This window comes from Penicillium verhagenii (genome assembly GCF_028828195.1).
Source record: "Penicillium verhagenii strain IBT 33310 chromosome Unknown utg000008l_segment0_segment0, whole genome shotgun sequence".
Classification (NCBI taxonomy): domain Eukaryota; kingdom Fungi; phylum Ascomycota; class Eurotiomycetes; order Eurotiales; family Aspergillaceae; genus Penicillium; species Penicillium verhagenii.
Window position 1 is genome coordinate 407,123 of NW_026643172.1, and position 17,943 is coordinate 425,065.

The following is a 17,943-nucleotide window of genomic DNA, read 5'->3' on the forward strand; positions in this document are numbered from 1 at the left end:
TCTAAGGCTAGTTATTGAGCGGACCATTTACCTAATAATTATTGAAAGCTGAGAGACCGGAAGAATGCCAATGTACTCAGTGAAAGAGTTTTTCTTCTTTTCTCCGAAGTCAAAAGGATGCCAATCTCTCGGCGTCTGGGCATGCTGGGCAGAGCCCCGTGTTGTTTTTTCGGTGTGGAAAACGCATGACAAGGAGAAGTTTGTATGTTATGAGCCATACCACAAGGGCCAAAAACCATTGGATCAGGTTGCAATTCAATACTTTAATACTTTAAAATAACCTTCAAATGTTAGAAGATGTTATTTGCCGGAGAAGGAATTCCTGGTGGATACTGTGCGGATACAATGTTACTGCGGACTCGATAGTAGTTAAATGGTGTTGTATTTTACCATTGAAGTAAACCAAGGGTACCAATGGTACCAACGTTGTATTGCGTTACCGAAAATAACCAAAATGACCAAATTGAGTCCAACGCCAAGTCGCCGCAGCTGCGGATCACACACGATTGGACCAATCACAGTCGGTTATATGTGCTGGTCATCCAAAGTGCGCCTTGGCATCTTGGCGATTGGTAAAATATCCTAGTGCAACACCGTGGCACAGAGGCTTGTCCAACCTACGACAATGAGATTACGACTATGAAGCTTCTCTAAAAGAGAGAAGTGAAAAAAAAAAAAAAAAGAAAACGAAGATGTCCAAAAAAAAAAACACTCTTAAATTTGACGAGAATGGGAATGGAAACATGCAGACTGCGAGACATTTTAAACGAAAATAACACGCCTGGCAACCAAATCAATAATGATGCAGCCTCAACCCTTTTTCCCAAATGCCAAGGGCTCGGCATCTGGGCGGCTTGGCGAAGCGCGACTGCAAACAGCACCAGTTTCCTCCGCTGCCATGGCTCTCCCTGGTCCCTCCGCTGCTCCTCCGTCCTATAAGTCTCTCTTTCCGCCCTTGCCCTCTCACCGAATGGGATACATGGCCACCTACCCGTACGCGTGAGTGGATGACGCCCTTGGGGAGATCATGCCGTGAGCCTTGCACACCTTAGCCCGCTGTTGCGCCTGTACGACTTTCGGTCCTCTTGTCTCTTGCTATCCGGCTCAATCATGTCGCCGCCGGAGATGTCATATAGCCCTGCCTACCACCAGGCTCAGGGCCCCGCCGCCTCTATCACAACTCCTTCTCCCTTGATCCGTTCAGCAGCCTCGGAGCACCCCAAACCCTCACCTTCAAGCCCGCTGCGCTCCTCCGATTGGATGGCCCACGACGTGAGCCCTCGCAACTCTATCCCGCGGGGATCACACTCCCATTCTTTGGAAACATCACGGCGGGCCTCCAAAGTTGGGGACGAGGGCGTGAAGCCTGTCACCGTCACCAACGGCTCAAACAAGGAGGCACGCTCCCCGGGGAGTTGGCAGCCGTCATTGATGTCGGGCGAGAACACTCGTGGCCCCAAGAGAGGAGGGGTTCCCGAGGCTACACCTGATGCTGGTCAGGATGCGCTTCTTATGCTGGTATGTGGACCCTATGGTCATTTTGTGATAGATCCATCCCTCGTGCTAACTAATGTATATAGTTCCGGCTCTCCGTCCCGGTTCCACTCTTCTCCTTTGCCGCCTGCATATACACCTTCTTTGCAATTATCTTTGCCATCCTCATCTCGCCTCTGCGTCTCTGTTCTCTCTCCCCATACCTCCGCAAGACTTCCTTCCGAACCCAACTATGCGATCTCCTCTCCCCAGTCCTCCACATCCATGAACGGCTCGTCTTCATGCCATCACCTACCTCCACCCGCTCTTCCTCTACCCAATGGATCCACTCCGACCCCGACAGCGAAGAACCAATTCCGGTCGTCGATTCCAGCATCTTATACTCAGTTGGCATGTCAATAGTTGTCTTGACCCTCTCCCCCTTCTTCAGCATCGCTATCCTTCTGTTCGCCTGGACAGCTGCCGCATTCTGGGTTTTCGCTATGGTCATGGGCAACCCAGATGGAACAGAGAGAAACGACGATGGCCGTGCTGCCGTTCTGGGAGTTTGTAAATGGTGGCGGACGTGGTTGGGTAAATCCCGACCTTCGCCATAACAATTTGCCCCACATGGTGGAGAAGATCCATGACATTCTGGGTGACAGGGTCCTGACCTTGGACCTTTCCCCATAGAAAAGCAAAACTTCAAAAATATTCCCCCTCAAAACAAAACAAACTTTCCTTTGGCCAAGCAAAGTTCTATGATGAACCATGCTATGGTGCAGAGGAGTACGCGGAATGACCCTTACCGAATGCAACTGAACCGACACCCCTTCACCTGCTTATATTTGCTGTTATCTCCTACGGGAGAGGGCTATGATTTATACACTTTTGTCAATTTTTTTTTCTCAACACGGAGTTTGGGTTTGGAGGATTTACTTTTTATGTTTCCATTGGAATTGGAATGGGATTGCGGCGTTTTGGAGTGGCAGCATGGCCCCATTGATTTTGTCTTAACCTTAAGGCCACCTTGAGTCCACTTGATATGATTACTAGTATTGATGCTTTGCACTGGGCTGGTGTACTTGTATGAAGGAGTTTTTGATTTGATCTGGTTGACATGGGAAGATGTGTATGTATGCGTTCACAAGCGTGAATTTGATACCCGATTGTTTATCGAATCTCTTATTCCAAATAAACATTTGAATTTGATGTTTACGTACTGCAGTTGGCTTAGATCTCGTTTTAACCTTGAAAGATTATAAAGTACCATGTACCTTGGGGGAATCAAGTACATTTTACATAAAGCCTGATGTATGTGGAATAGAGTTGTTCTGCATCTGTGGCTATACCCACTATGACGAATTAGGAAAAGGGCATCCACTATTACCGGCATTTAGATATCAACTGCCGCTGCAGCCCTGATCTTGTTTGAATGGTTCTTGAATGATTGCTACACAGGCATATAGGGTTGGAAATGTAAGATCTATTTTTGAGTAGTCACACGGAATACATTTGCAGGATAAAGGAGAAAGAGACATATACATAAAACACACCAGGGTGGAATGGCTGATTGTATGGCAGTAAACAAGCCGGCTGAGTAAGCCAACTATCTTACTGTTTTAACTAGTATTTAACATAGTTCACTATAGTAACTATAACCCAACTAACTAACTAGCTAACTAACTAGTTAACTAACGTAATTGTAAGCCAGTGACGCAGCGTTAGTAGTTAAGCGGCGACTTAGAAGTCTCAAAGCATCACGAGAATGTCATTTTCCTTGACCAGTCTTGAATATATCACTTGCTGTACCTTGCTTATGGATTCTATACTTGAAAATTTGGACAGATCCTTTTATAGGCGAGCCGACTTGAGAGAGCATTGCATGTCTAATATCTAGTATCACTTTGGTCCTCGTGAAGATCCACACCTGCACATGTGTGCAACCGGTGGAAGTACCAGCCCTGTCATGGGAACAAAATGAGCAAATAGATATCGAGAGAAATATCCAAGACCAGAATTTCCAAAGTCGGGTAAATTAATACAATAAACTTCATGCGTAACGTTGGAATTGCGAGTGTCAGAAGTGTAAAGATCGGAAAGTATCATACGAAACACGGCATCATAATCAGTTCAATTCAACCTCCGAATGTTTAAGAATTTATTTACTCTCCTGACCCTGTCATACACATGTGATGGTTCTAGCCTGATCGATCTATCTACTATTACTGGTACTACTAGTAGGTACTGCTCTTGCCTTTTTATTTTTTTATTTTACTGCGGTGGCTTCGAGAGGTTCCTTCCCTATTCGCACCTTTTCACTTCCACATTCGTTTCAGCCCGTTCTTTCATCCTATCCATCTAACTTATACTCCAACTCATCACTCGCTCATCTTATACTCGAGGGGTTCACGTGGAGACACCATGGCATCCAACACCAGGCCCTCGTCTGACTGTCATTTGAGAACCCTTGAAGGATCTACTCCAGATCTCCATGATTCTATCCAATCTGCCGAAGATCGAGCAGCCCACCAACTCAACAAAGACCGATTTGGGACCGAAACGGCTCTGCAGAATCTCGTGGATATCAAACAGCTAGCCAGACAATTCAGTCAACATTCTCACCATTCAGAAGATTCTTCTAACCCTTTCAACACCGAAGACCCCGAATTGAATCCCAATTCTGATTTCTTTCGGCCCGAGAAATGGATTAGGGCACTTTTGGAATTGACTCGCGACGAAAGTCTTTATTTGCGACGCAAAACAGGGTTGGCGCTCAAAAACTTGAAGGTCTCCGGCTTCGCTACTGCATTCAACTCTCAAAGTTCTGTGGGCGATCTTCTATTTGGGCTGATTGATTTGGCCACATATTACATCGGAAATCGACGCCAACACGTTCAAATCCTTCATCAAATCGATGCGCTGGTCCGCCCTGGGGAACTTCTCGTGACTCTTGGACCTCCGGGCTCTGGATGCACCACCTTGCTGAAGACAATTGCTGGTGAGATTCATGGTCTCACCATTGGCGATGGCTCCGAGTTCAACTACCGGGGGATTAGTTTCAGAGACATGCATTCTAGGTTTAGAGGTGAAGCAATTTACACAGCTGAACAAGATGTACATATCCCCGTGTTGACTGTCGGGCAAACCCTGGAGTTTGCTGCCATGGCAAGAGCCCCAAGAAATCTTCCTGGTGGTGTCGATCGCCGAGTATATGCAGAAACCTTTCGTGATGTGCTTATGGCGGTTTTCGGTATCCGACACACCGTGAATACCAAAGTGGGCGATGATTATGTCCGAGGAGTAAGTGGAGGCGAGAGGAAACGCGTGAGCATTGCCGAAGCTGCTTTGAGTGGCTCTCCTCTTCAGTGCTGGGACAACAGCACTCGTGGACTGGACAGTGCCAATGCTATTGAGTTTTGCAAGACTCTTCGACTCGGCGCCGATTTGTTGCAGACTGCCGCTGCAGTAGCCATCTACCAGGCTCCACAGGCTGCCTATGACCTATTTGATAAGGTTCTCGTCTTGTACCAGGGTCGGCAAATCTTTTTTGGCCCAGCGGAGGAGGCTCGTGAATACTTTGAGAAGATGGGATTCGAGTGCCCCAGTCGTCAAACAACGCCGGACTTCTTGACATCAATGACCAGCCCGGCCGAGCGTCGCGATAGACATGGGTTTGAAAACCAGACTCCACGAACCCCCGAAGAATTTGAAATGCGCTGGATGTCAAGTCAAGAGAGACAGAGGCTTCTTGTAGAGATTGATCAATACAGCCATGACCACCCTATCCGTGGCCCGGACTTTGATGGATTTCAAAAATCCCGCTCTCTTCAGCAAGCAAGGTGTCAACGCCAAAGATCTCCATATACTCTTTCATACTGGCAGCAGATCAAGCTTTGCTTCTGGCGAGGCTACAAGCGCGTCATTGCAGATCCGGTCTTGTTGATCGCTTCTGTGGTCAGTAATATCGCTGTTGTCCTAATCGTCAGCAGCATCTACTACAACCTCCCCATGACTACGTCTTCCTTTTACTCTCGAGGCTCTCTGTTATTCTTTGCCATTATTATAAATGCATTTAGCAGCCAGCTTGAGGTTTTAACATTGTATTCTCAACGTTCATGCATCGAAAAGCATGGTCGATATGCACTTTACCATCCTTCTGCCGAGGCACTCGCCTCAATGCTCACAGATCTACCTATAAAGATCGTGAACCTCATCTGTTTTAACACTGTTATGTATTTTATGACAGGTCTAAACAGAAACGCTGGTGCGTTTTTCTTCTTCTTACTCACCTCCTTCATAATGGTGTTGGCAATGTCAAGTTTGTTTCGCTCCATTGCCGCATTCAGTCGCACCTTGACTCAGGCTCTTGCACCGGTCACCATCTTCGTTCTGGCTCTTGTCATATACGCAGGATTTGCTATCCCCCCATCATACATGCACGGTTGGGCACGTTGGATCAACTACCTTGACCCTATTGCCTATGGACTGGAGGCTCTGATCATAAACGAGTTTCATGGCCGCAACTACCCCTGTTCTAGCTTTGTACCCTCAGGGAGTGGCTACGATGGGAGTTTAGCAACACGTGTTTGCTCAGTGGTCGGGTCTGTTGCTGGTGAATCCTGGGTGAATGGTGATACCTACATCGAAGAATCGTTTGAAATGCGCCATTCTCACAAGTGGAGAAACATCGGGATTTTGTTGGGCTTCTGGGCATTTTTCACGTTTACATATGTTTTGGCAACAGATCTGATTCCCGAGAAGAAGTCTAAAGGAGAGGTTATTATTTTCCCTCGAGGAAAGGCCCCCAAAGATGGTCGGACCTTTGCAGATGATACTGAACAAGGCAACGAGAAATCTCCCTTCGGCGAGACTACAATGACTGGCCCGAGAGAAATTTTATCTGGCATAGTGAAGCAGACGGCAATATTTCAGTGGCAAGATGTCTGTTACGACCTCAGGATCAAGAATGAGAACCGGCGGATATTGGATCATGTTGATGGCTGGGTGCAGCCGGGTACCCTGACAGGTAAGGCCAAGTTTTCGAGATTGATAATCTCTAGCCAATGGTCTAACTTGTGATCTCTATCTAGCTCTAATGGGAGTTTCGGGAGCCGGGAAGACCACGTTATTGGATGTTTTGGCTAGCCGAAGAACTGTAGGTGTCATCAGTGGGCAAATTCTTGTCGATGGTCAACAGAGAGACAGCTCCTTCCAGCGAAAAACTGGATACGCCCAGCAGCTAGACTTGCATCTCGAAACATCCACCATCCGAGAGGCTTTGTCCTTTAGTGCGAATCTCCGCCAGCCTAGACACATCTCTCGCCCCGAAAAGCTGAAATACGTCGAAGAGGTCATTCATCTTCTGGAAATGGAAGAATACGCAGACGCGGTGGTGGGAGTTCCTGGAGAAGGTATGTAGATTGAGTATGAGCCAGAGAACCAATGCAAACTTGCTGACTATGCCGACAGGGTTGAATGTTGAGCAGAGAAAAAGGCTTACTATTGGCGTTGAGCTTGCTGCCAAACCAGACCTGCTGTTGTTCCTGGACGAACCAACGTCCGGTCTAGATTCTCAGACATCATGGTCAATTTTGATGTTGCTTCAAAAGCTAAAGGCCAATGGCCAGGCAATTCTCTGCACTATTCACCAGCCTTCTGCGATACTCCTCCAGCAATTCGATCGGCTCCTTCTCTTAGACCAGGGCGGAAGAACTGTTTACTTTGGGCCAATGGGACCTTCGGCATCGACATTATTGGACTATTTCAAGAAAAATGGTGGCCGTTCTTGTCAGAAAGACTCCAATCCTGCCGAATACATGTTAGAGGTCATTGGCGCAGCGCCCGGCTCTCACTCATATATTGATTGGCCTGCGGTTTGGCGGCATTCACCAGAGCTGAAAGAAGTGCGAGCCCAGCTTGAGAAGTGGAAGACAAAGAAGTCTCAGCAGCCAGTGGTACCGGCTCAAGACCAGCACTCTTACGCGGAGTTTGCAGCTTCATTTCCGGTTCAACTGTATGAGACTTTGGCTCGCATTTTTCAGCAATATTGGCGAACTCCAAGCTATATCATCTCTAAACTTGGCCTTGTCGTCGCTACAGTACATCCATCTATTTCCTTTTTTTTTTCTGTATAATCCGAACTAAAATATTTCTTCGATCTAGGGCCTTTTTATCGGATTTTCTTTTTACAAAGCATCAAACACTCAACAAGGGCTACAGAATCAAATGCTTGGCCTTTTTATGCTTGCTACAACATTCAATCTCCTTTCCCAGCAAATAATGCCACAGTTTGTTACCCAAAGAGCACTCTACGAGGCTCGCGAGCGACCAGCAAAGACATACTCGTGGGCATCATTCATGCTCGCTAACATCCTTGTCGAGATCCCCTGGTCCTTCATTTGCTCGGTTTTGCTGTACGTGACCTGGTACTACCCTATTGGTCTTTATCGAAATGCCGAGGCTACAAATACGGTACACGAGAAAGGCGCTCTCGTCTGGCTTTTCGTTCTTACCTTTGTGCTATTCTCAAGCACATTTGCGCATCTTGCAATTGCAGCGGTAGAAACCGCCCAAACAGCGGGAAACATCGCCAACTTCTGTTTCTCCTTGACCATCTCATTCTGTGGAGTACTGGCTGGTCCGGGTAGCTTTCCGCATTTTTGGATTTTCATGTACCGCATCTCTCCGTTCCATTACCTGATATCTGGCATGCTATCTGCAAGTGTTGGAGGTGCCAATGTCATGTGTTCGAAGCAGGAATTTCTTCATTTTGATCCGCGCCCAAACACGACCTGCGGTGAATACTTGGCAAACTTCATCCATGCAACTGGAGGGTATGTGGAAAACCCTTCCGCAACTACCAATTGTTCGTTTTGTCGTATCTCCGAGACGAATAAGTTCCTTGCGGGAACTTCGACAAATCCGGATGATGTATGGATGGACTTTGGAATCATGTGGGTATATATTGTCTTTAACATTTTCGGTGCAGTCTTCCTCTACTGGTTGTTCCGGGTTCCCAAGAAGATGGAAGTGCGGGAGACGGCTACGGTTGCTGGGTGAGAAACGAGGGAATCGTTTTTGTGATAGCTGATGTCTTTATCGCTTTATATTCAGTGCCCAGGTGGGCTCCACTTAGGAAGATATAGTAGACAGGTCATAGTTAGAAGAGGCTCGGGTGATCAACATGTTTATATACTAGTATTTATGGAGACTAGCTCGACCTCCTGGCTCAGAAGGAGGGGATGTGTCATGGATGGATATTCTAATAGTTTTACCTACTAGTAGGTACTCAAATGCCTTCCTAGTAGTTCCTACTAGGTTTGGAATGTACTCTTAGGGATTCAAAGATTGCTCCCAGTTACCCATCTATACTCTCACCAAAGATCAAGTCCAAGCTGTGAGTGTCGTCAAAAGTCAGAAATTAGAATAGGAACTGTAGGGTATACCGCATCAGCACTGACTGCATGCATGGTCGGGCCAAGAATCGACAACTCAGTGGCACAGCGGCGAAAATGGCAATAACTTACTATTGACCCCACGACTCAGCGACTCTGATATGGCCCTTAATAGGCAACGCGCAGGGATAACGTCCAATCATAGCTCATCAACCACGACCCAGCGCTACTTTAGGCTAAAAATGACGCCGCGACTGGTTAGTATGAGCAACGCGCAGAGAGGGTGCCCAATCGGAGCTCAGCAACTCTAGCTGTACAAATTGATCTACATATGTCAAAATAGTGTTGTCAAGTTTCGACGACCAAACGGCACCAAAGAGTCCTCACTATGGATTATGATTCAAGGAGAGACATCAAGAAACAATAATCGAGTATAACATTCCATTTCTATGTGCAATGCCTTAACAAACTTTTTGCTCGTAACAGAATCATGACAGAAACAAAAAAAAAAGGACAAATCCAGCGAACCATGAAGACCAATGAGACCGAGTCAAACCCCTGTAAACGGAATTGGAATCGCCATCGAGGGGTATTAGAAGGAACGTCTTCAAAAACAACACCCTTAAACAATGAATATACTAGGCGTGGGGACTAACAGTTCAGTGACTTGGAGTCACTTTAACGTCTGCCGCGGCCACGATCACCACCACCTCCACCTCCACGACCACGACCACCGCGATCACCACCGCCGCGGCTGAAGCCACCTCCGCGGCCACCACCGCCGCCGCCGCGACCAAAGCCACCGCGACCACCACGGTCACCACCACCACCGCCACGGCTAAATCCGCCGCGACCACGATCACCACCGCCGCCACGACCGAAGCCGCCACGACCGCGATCACCGCCGCCGCCACGGCTGAAGCCGCGACCACGATCACCGCCTCCTCCACGGCCACCCCAGCTGGAAGACCGGTTCTTCTCGATCCGGCCTCCACCGGGGGCACCGGGGGACTTGGGCGCACCAAGACCGCGACGACCAGTGTTCGGGCCCTTGTTACGCATATCCTCGTTCAAAGCGGCCTCCTCATCCTCGTCGAGATCCATAGCGTCACCGCCACGGCGCTTGGCCTGTCCCATCTTGACCTTACCCTTCTGGCCACGACGGACGGCATCCGGACCGCTAACGGCCGCTAGGTAGGCATTGACACCACCAGCAGCGGGGGCGTCACCAGACATCTCGACATCAGCGTCGGCATCATCGTCGCCCAGAATCAGCTTGCCGTTCGGATCGAACTTGGCAGCGTGCTTGCGCTTAGAGCCGGGACCGGTGTTCAGGAAACGGAGGTTAGGCTTTGTGGTGGAAATGTTGGCCAGGGCATCAGGAGCGAGCAGATCAAGCGGGTTATCTTCAGGAGATGTCTCGCGGATGTACTGGGCATTCTGGTGGGATCTGTCCTTCTTGCCCTTGATACGGGTGTTCTCATCGACTTCGACGTCTGAGCCGTCGTCGCCGTCATCTGAGTCATCGGAGAAGTCGGATCCGTAAACCGCCTTGTCGAAGGCGTTGCCACCGGATTGTTGCTGTTCGGCAGCCTTGTCATCGTCACCTTCGTCGTCGGAGCCCTCGGCACCTTCCTTCTTCTTGCGCTTGTTGCGCTCACGCTGCTTGCGGATGTTCACGACAAGCTTGCGGTCGTCTTCACCGACCAAGTTCTCCATCAGTGGGGCACCAAAGCGGCGTACAAGGCGGTCGATGATACCCTTGACCTTGCTGCGGAGGCGACCCTTGTGCTCCTTGTTCCAAGCCATGAGGTTGGGCACTAGAGTGGCAAGGCGGGGACGCAGGGCATCGTCGGGGAGAACGACAACGGCGACCTTGACGAAGCCAAGGACGGAGCGGACAATCTCACGGTTGTTGCTGGTGAGGAAGAGCTCAACGGTTTGGACGAGGTCAGAGAGGACCTCGGCGCGGAGCTTAGTCTGGAATTCGAAAAACAGGCGGGAGAGGGCTGTGACGGAAGCAGCAACCATGTGAGGGGAAGAACCGGCCAAACCGGCAGACACCATGGTGAAGAACTCCTCAATGTTGGCGGGAGCATCGGGGGCATCATCGGGCATATGGGAGACCAGAGAGTTGCGGATCACAGTGCCAGCGGGGTTGCGCTCGTCGTCGCTAGTGCGGCGGGCAAGGTGGATCAAAAGATCAAAGGCGGCTGTGCGGGCCTTCTCGTTGCTCTCCTTACATCCCAGGACCACCTCGGACAGGATAGCGGGAATGAAGTGGAGTTCGGAAGTGGGAAGGTGGGTGATCAGCTCGTGAATAGCGAGCATACGGTCTCGACGACCAGAGGCCGGAGTCTTATCGATTGTACCAAGCATCAGAGCCTGCAATTCACCGCTACGCTCCTGCAAAGCAGCGCTGCCAGTCTCAGTCGAGCCAAGTCGGGGAATCAGCTTGTAGGCCTTCTTGATGAGCTGCTGATCGGGGTTGGGAGAAGATCCGTTCAGGATAGCGGCGGCCATAGCAAAGAGACCGGAGAAGCTGGAACGGGGAAGGTAGATAGACATAGCAATGACCAGGTCGATCAAGGTGTGCGAGGTCGGGGGCATCTTGTTGGAAGGATCCTGCTTAGTAGGGTTGTTCTGCTCCGTAACCAATGACTCCTCGAGCGCTGTGGTCACCCGAGCGAAAGTCTCGTTAAGTTCCTGTTAAACATTAGCAAGCACGTCAAGCATAATGCATCGGAGGCAAAATTTTAATTTTTAAAACTTACGTTCTCGGGAGTGATGCTCAAGTAGGCATTGATGCACTGCAGAATGAAACCGCGGTGGTGGGGAAGGGTCTGGCTGTAAACGTTGAACAGCACAGCGAGGAAGTTGCTAGCAAAGCCAGCCAAATGGGCGATGTTCTTGGTAGCGGCAGCCTTGGTGATACGGCGCTGCAGAATCAGGTCTTCCTGCTCAGCCTCGATGGACAGAATAGCCTGGTTTGACTCAACCAAGTTCTGCAGAGCGCGGCAAATCTCGACACGCAGATCGGTCTGCTTGTAAAGGACATTTGCCAGCAGCTCGGCGAAGCTCTGGTCAAAGGACTCTACAACATCGAGCGGGAGCTCACAGTATCCGGGGAGAATACCCCAAGTCTGCTGGACAAGAGTCTCGAAGATCTTTGCCTCAACGGGCTTCTCCAGGGATTGGAAGTCTACCATCTTCTGGTAAAGTGCCTCACTGAGGGGTCCAAACTCGGAACGGAAATGTCCCAGGTTGGTGTTTGTCACGCTGTCACGGAGAATGGGCAGCATCCAAACGCGACCAGGCTGGCCGTTCTTTTGCTCGATGATGTTCAATGGCAAAATCTCGAGAACGGCAGCGGGGCCCATGGCCTCGATGGCACTTCCGAGGACGGCGTCGGCTTCCTTCTTACCGTGGAAAGACTCATTGCTACGCAACTCGCCGATGGTCGAGACGATATCAACCAAAAATGGGCTGGATCGCCACTTGTAGCAATCGAACAGAGCGGAGCAGACGTTGAAGACTTCGATCCAAGCAGCCTGGTACTTCACAGACAGCAAATCAGCAGCAGCGCGGGCCAACTTCTCAAGAGACTTCTCATCATAAATTGAAGGCTCGATGATGACACTGTTGGGGATGCAGTTGTGCAGGAACGAGATCAGACATTCAGATGCCGAGACGCGAATGTTGTGGGAGGGAGACGCCAAGAAACCAGCGATCATCTGGAAAAGTTCGGGGAGCTTAGCAAATGTCTCCTCGGGCTCAATCTGAGCAGACACATCGTAACCACGCGACAGGACAGCGATCCAGGGCGGGAGGAGCTGTGAGTCGTTCTGTGCGGGCTTAAGTTCGGAAATGGCGTCCAAAAGACGGGGAAGCTTCGAGGAGGAGAACTCATCCGCCATACCCTCGAAAATGACTTCGAAAACTTCGAACGCACCCATAGTGATGTACTCGTTCATGGAGCGAGAAGCGTTCATCAGCAACTCACAGAGAGCCTCGATCTTCTTGCTGGGCCAGCCACCCGATGCCGAAGCAATGGTCTTGACCAACTGCAAGGAGTGGATAATCATAGGCTCGTGGTTCTCCCGAGCCTGTGCATCTTGGCGGTTCTTCTTCTGCTTGGTCGCAGCTGTGATGGCGTCGCCCAGAGTCTTCATGGCCGACTCGGCGCACATGTCTGCAGCCGGGTGATCCAAAGAGGGGCTTGGCGGGGGGTTCTTGAGAACCTTAATCAGAGCCTCCTGGGCGCGCTTGCGCACCTTGGGACGGTGGTCAACGGACAGACTCAGCAGACCGGCCGTGGCCCGACGAGGACCGATCGCGGTGTGCGGAAGGTTCCATGCAGCGGCATCTTGGGCGACCAGCAACGACTCAAGACTTCCAATTGAGGGTCGCAGAAGCGGGGCTTCAACCTCAGGAAGTGACAATGCAGGCGCGAGACCAGTGAGGATCTGGGAGAATTTGGAACGGAGGATGGGGGCAGGGACATATTCGGTGGTGATATCGAGCAGGTAGACGACGGAAGTTGCCAAATCCTTGTTGACGATACCTTGCTCAGCCGAAAGCGACTGGGAAAGCAAGGCAAGGAGGGCCGCAAAGTACGCGGTAGGGGAGAAATCGGCTTTTTGATCGCGAAGAGTATCCTCCACTGCAGAGAGCACCACGGCAGTCTAAAAGATGGATCAGTTTTGAATCGATGCGGGATGGGTCGGGGTACTTACGTGGTGCTGATTCTGCAGCTTGGGAGACTTGATCTTCTCGAGCTTCTCCGCCAGAGTCGCCATGGTGACTTTGAACGAGAGAGGACAAGGGAAAAGCTGTGCGGGGGAAGACAGTTCTAGCGGTGATGGAGAAAATCGTGAAAAAAAAGGTACAGCGAGTCTTGGCATCTTTATCGATAAGCATAATCTACTATGAACCCACTAAAAGATGGACCATCAGCTTTACAAGTTGGAAAACCACAAGAATATGTTCCCTTTCTTTTTCTTTATTGTATTTATTGTATTCGTTAATTCCCGTCAATTCGTTTTCTTTTTTTTTTTGAAATGTCAAACACAATAAGGAAAAGAAAAATTCGAACCCGAATTCGGGTGACAATGACAATCGGTACCATTCACCGTGGTATGTGAAGCAAAGGACAAGAATGCTTCAAATGAGTAAGACTAGTGATGATTGTCCGTAGCATATCATGAGATTTTGATCTCGGGTATCATGCCATGGTCCACGACTTCTTATCGGTCAGAACTGATATAAAAAAAAGAAGATAAAAAGAAAAGCATGCTGTTGGCCAATTTTCCATCACGACCCAGTACTGATTCCCTCATCTGCCATTCATTCTTGGGAACGTACAGTTCATCATGGGTTCTGGTAGACATCTCCAAGAACATGACCATAGACAGGAAGCCTCTTTATCCTCATATCCATTACGATGGGTACTGTCTTGGCATTATGGCCTCCCATTGGCGCTGGGGAAGGACGTTGTGACGCCAATCTGCAAGAATAGTGAGAAAAAAGATCTAGAATAAGATCTCACCACTGTGCTCAGGCTCGAATCCTAGAGCTGACAACTCGGTGTATCGTTTCTTATCACCAGCCTTGCGTTTGCTATCCTCCTGCTTCTTGAGCTCGAACACCTCCTCGAAAGGAGCCTTCGTTACTGTAGTGGGAAGGTCGTCTTCGCGGTCAAGATCCTGTAGACAATTGAAAGCGCCGCGTTAGCCAAGGACGCCATGACACGCGACAATGCAGCGATGGTACATACCACTTCACCCAACAGCAACACGTTCTCACCACGCACGAGGAAGATTCCGCGCGGGACATCAGCATAAACTTTTCCGGCGTAGATTTTTTCGACAGTGTCTTGGAGGACCAGGTTCGCTGTAGGAATGCCAAATGGCATGGATGAGATATGGTTCATTGATATTGCACAGAGGTATCCATACCGAATTGATCCCAGCTTCGCAACACACCGACTAGTTTTCTTCCATCGCGTAGAACGAGCACAAGCTTCTCTGTTGAGTGGATGAACAAAAGAGATCAGCAATTGTCATCGCATTGACTTGGAATCCTTTTTCTCATTTGATCCACCTACTATCTGTCAGGTCTAGCAGCTGTGCGGCGGTAGTGAACATCTGTGGCGGAAGTTGCGGGGGGCCGGAGGTAGGCATTTGACCGGCCGGGCCAAGGGCATTCTGTTGTTGAAATTGCTGTTGCTGCTGCTGCTGCTGCTGCTGCTGCTGCTGCTGCTGAGGCTGTTGCTGTTGCTGTTGTTGAGGATTCCGCTGCGCATTGGCAGGGCTGTCGTTTAGCGATAAGCGCTCCATGTCGTGGGTTGGATGAGAGTGGTGGGGGTGAGAAAGTGGAAGGTCGGAGTTCGGTATCGGAGAAGGCTCGACTCAAGGGAAGTGGGATCTTTTTATTTCAGGTTTGCAACTTCAAGTCAAATACTCTCACTCTAGAGAGGCTGGATCTGCGGAATTGAGGAAGCAGCTTCAAGTCGCGGTCATGAAGTTCTCCAGGTTCGATGCGGGCAAGAGAATGTTTGTCTTGTTTGCTCGGTCACCGATGAGATCTATAAGATCCCACTCACCTTCTTTTCGCTTGATCCACTTCACTTTTTATCTGTCTTCAAGGGGCCTTTTCATTTTGGAAAAGGTGTAGGCTTTCACTGACTGACATATGTACTTTATCCAAAGATTCTCTATCGGGATTCAGCTTCAAACAGCAACCCTACCAGCAACACGCAAACGAAGCTATCATTTTTATCACTGACTCAGACAGCAGATATGCCAATACACGCAAAGTGACATATGAAGCTAACTGCGTAAATCCATTCCAGCTGTACAGCAAAGAAACAAAGCAAAGAGGGGGAATATTCGCAACAAAAAAAAATCAGGCAAAATTGAACGCAAAGTCAAGACAAAATTCCCCGTGTGGTCCAGATGGTTGAAGACAAGACACAAATCGATACCCTCAAGAGGTTTATCCACCAACAAAAGAGAGAGAAAAAGTTCAAACAACACTAACCCCCCGAGTGGCTCCTCTCATCCTTTCTTCCCTCCTCCGGCTATAAGGCGCATAATACGGCTCATCTGAGGATCCGATACTAGCTCGAACACCGTCTTGTGAACGATGATATGCCGGACTCGATGGAGCAGGTGCAAGTTGCATCGCTTTAAACTGAGCATCAGAGATGATGCGCCGGTTATAAAGATGTCGCATAAGTTCAAAGTCTGGCCGACTACCTGCTAACGTTTGCCCGTTCTGGTAGTGACTCTCTGCGACATGATCAAGCATGCGGTTCCAAGCAGAATCTGAAAGTTGTGCTTGATCATGATCATGAAGCATATCTTGGGAAGAGGCGCTGATGGGCACCTGGTTATTTTGACTCAGAGCTTTCTGGTCGTCGTTCGTCTCGGATAGTGAAAGAGGAGAAAGCAGCAACGACTCGTCGTCGCCGTCATCGATAAACTCATCTGAGCAGAGTGGACATCTTGCGGTTCGTGGCGGCGGAAACGTGCGGAAATGACCTGACACGTGCGCCTTCCACTGCAAGACATCATTGAACGAATCATGACAATCCAGCATATGGAATAAGCAAGTATAAATTTTCTCGCCAGGTGTCCACGGCGCAGAGTTATGATTTACGGTACCAACCGACACAACCGAAGCAGCAGACGGCGCTGGTGTACTCCACGAGGAAGAGGAAGACGAAATGTGCGACGAATTTTGCATGCCACCATCTGCATGAACAGTTCTATCCGCTGAAGCCGAAGAGCTTATAGCCGTGCCCACGGGAGCCAAAACATCACCATTTCCATCATCCCTCCCATCCACGAACATAGAATCCCCAAATCCAAGACCGAGTCTGATCCCAGTCGGAGATGAAGTCTCAACAGACGAGATAGACGAAGACGAGGACCCGCTCGAGAGGCCCGGCGGAGCGGGCGAAGACGAGCGCATGCCGCCGATGATCGTCACCTCCGCTTGCTTATTACGGGAGCGGGAAGGCGAGGGGATGGGGTCCTGATTTGGTGGAATATGATCTCTCATCTGTGATTGTGATTGTGACAGAGACAGGGACAGGGTCCGGGGCATGGATAGCGGGGAAAAAACAATCTGAATTTGATAGGTAGGACCTCGGCCCCGAGACGTGATGTGATGCGATGCGGTGCGAGGCGATGTGATGCCGGTGCAGATGCAGGTGCAGACGAATGCAGCGAGAGAATCCTGTTCGGCTCGGTTCCAAACGACCTTGAAGAAAAAAAGAAAGAAGAGAATCACCGATCGAGGACTGCGCCAATCTACTCCAGGCTGCAACTGCGATGCTGACGCTAGGTCGAGGTCTGGGTCTGGGTCGTTCTCAAAGAGACTCGCAGACGCAGATGCACGCTCCGGCCTGCTCCGCACTGCGACGAGCGCGGGGAATTGACGGGACCACGGGGTTACTGGGATGGCGTCAGAGCATGTACCATCTTATCTGTGGCAGCTTGCACGGGACCTAGGGACCTAGCAACGGGTATCTAGACCCGGTAGGTACCATGAAAGAAACCTGTGAGATATACTTACAATCTAGATACGATAGACTCGCCTACGACTGCAGTGTCGGGAGGGCTGAAACGGGGCAACACCGATCTTACCCCAGAAGAGGTGCAGAGAGAGAAGCCTAGAATATGTACGGGGTCAGCTATGCACGACACCAAGTGCCAAGTTTAATGTAAGTGACGACACAGCGCGACAGTCAAAGTTCCGCGGAAAGTTCCTTAGTGGCGGTTTTGATAATGTATCGACCAGTAAAGAAGACATGGCTGAGGACGTACAGTTTAGAGCCAGGTTAAGCTAAGCAGTGGATTCTACTAGTTTCATGCTTAGCTTGTTGTACTTGGTACCTTTAACGCATGTACCTTCATATCTGTAACATTTGGAATGTGCAGATACTTGATATGAGTGGACAAGAAGCAAGGTGGGATGTAGAACATACATATAGCGATATACCTAACTCAATGTTGATAACCTCGGGATCGGGATCTAAATCAGATACAAAAGCATAGTAAAACGA

At 49.6% G+C, this 17,943-nt stretch overlaps 6 protein-coding genes across 6 annotated transcripts; 3 read left to right on the forward strand and 3 right to left on the reverse strand.

Moving 5' to 3' along the window:
• Positions 1-799: 799 nt before the first annotated feature.
• N7466_008131 (uncharacterized protein) lies at positions 800-1,003 on the forward strand (the record flags this gene model as incomplete). Its single annotated transcript, XM_057167520.1, has 1 exon — positions 800-1,003. The coding sequence occupies one exon, from the start codon at positions 800-802 to the stop codon at positions 1,001-1,003; it is 204 nt and encodes a 67-aa protein (XP_057018151.1).
• Positions 1,004-1,110: 107 nt separating this feature from the next.
• N7466_008132 (uncharacterized protein) lies at positions 1,111-2,090 on the forward strand (the record flags this gene model as incomplete). The annotated part of the gene is made up of 2 exons (XM_057167521.1): positions 1,111-1,518; positions 1,581-2,090. 2 exons carry the CDS (start codon positions 1,111-1,113, stop codon positions 2,088-2,090), a joined length of 918 nt encoding a protein of 305 aa, XP_057018152.1.
• Positions 2,091-3,897: 1,807 nt separating this feature from the next.
• N7466_008133 (uncharacterized protein) lies at positions 3,898-8,535 on the forward strand (the record flags this gene model as incomplete). The annotated part of the gene is made up of 4 exons (XM_057167522.1): positions 3,898-6,502; positions 6,567-6,887; positions 6,946-7,574; positions 7,639-8,535. The coding sequence occupies 4 exons, from the start codon at positions 3,898-3,900 to the stop codon at positions 8,533-8,535; spliced, it is 4,452 nt and encodes a 1,483-aa protein (XP_057018153.1).
• A 973-nt stretch (positions 8,536-9,508) lies between these two features.
• Positions 9,509-13,669, reverse strand: N7466_008134 (mRNA-binding protein RRP12; the record flags this gene model as incomplete). The annotated part of the gene is made up of 4 exons (XM_057167523.1): positions 9,509-9,521; positions 9,841-11,576; positions 11,645-13,555; positions 13,607-13,669. The coding sequence occupies 4 exons, from the start codon at positions 13,667-13,669 to the stop codon at positions 9,509-9,511; spliced, it is 3,723 nt and encodes a 1,240-aa protein (XP_057018154.1).
• A 732-nt stretch (positions 13,670-14,401) lies between these two features.
• N7466_008135 (U6 snRNA-associated Sm-like protein LSm1) lies at positions 14,402-15,208 on the reverse strand (the record flags this gene model as incomplete). Its single annotated transcript, XM_057167524.1, has 4 exons — positions 14,402-14,575; positions 14,647-14,762; positions 14,828-14,896; positions 14,977-15,208. 4 exons carry the CDS (start codon positions 15,206-15,208, stop codon positions 14,402-14,404), a joined length of 591 nt encoding a protein of 196 aa, XP_057018155.1.
• Positions 15,209-15,896: 688 nt separating this feature from the next.
• On the reverse strand, positions 15,897-16,937 carry N7466_008136 (uncharacterized protein; the record flags this gene model as incomplete). The annotated part of the gene is made up of 1 exon (XM_057167525.1): positions 15,897-16,937. The coding sequence occupies one exon, from the start codon at positions 16,935-16,937 to the stop codon at positions 15,897-15,899; it is 1,041 nt and encodes a 346-aa protein (XP_057018156.1).
• Positions 16,938-17,943: the final 1,006 nt, after the last annotated feature.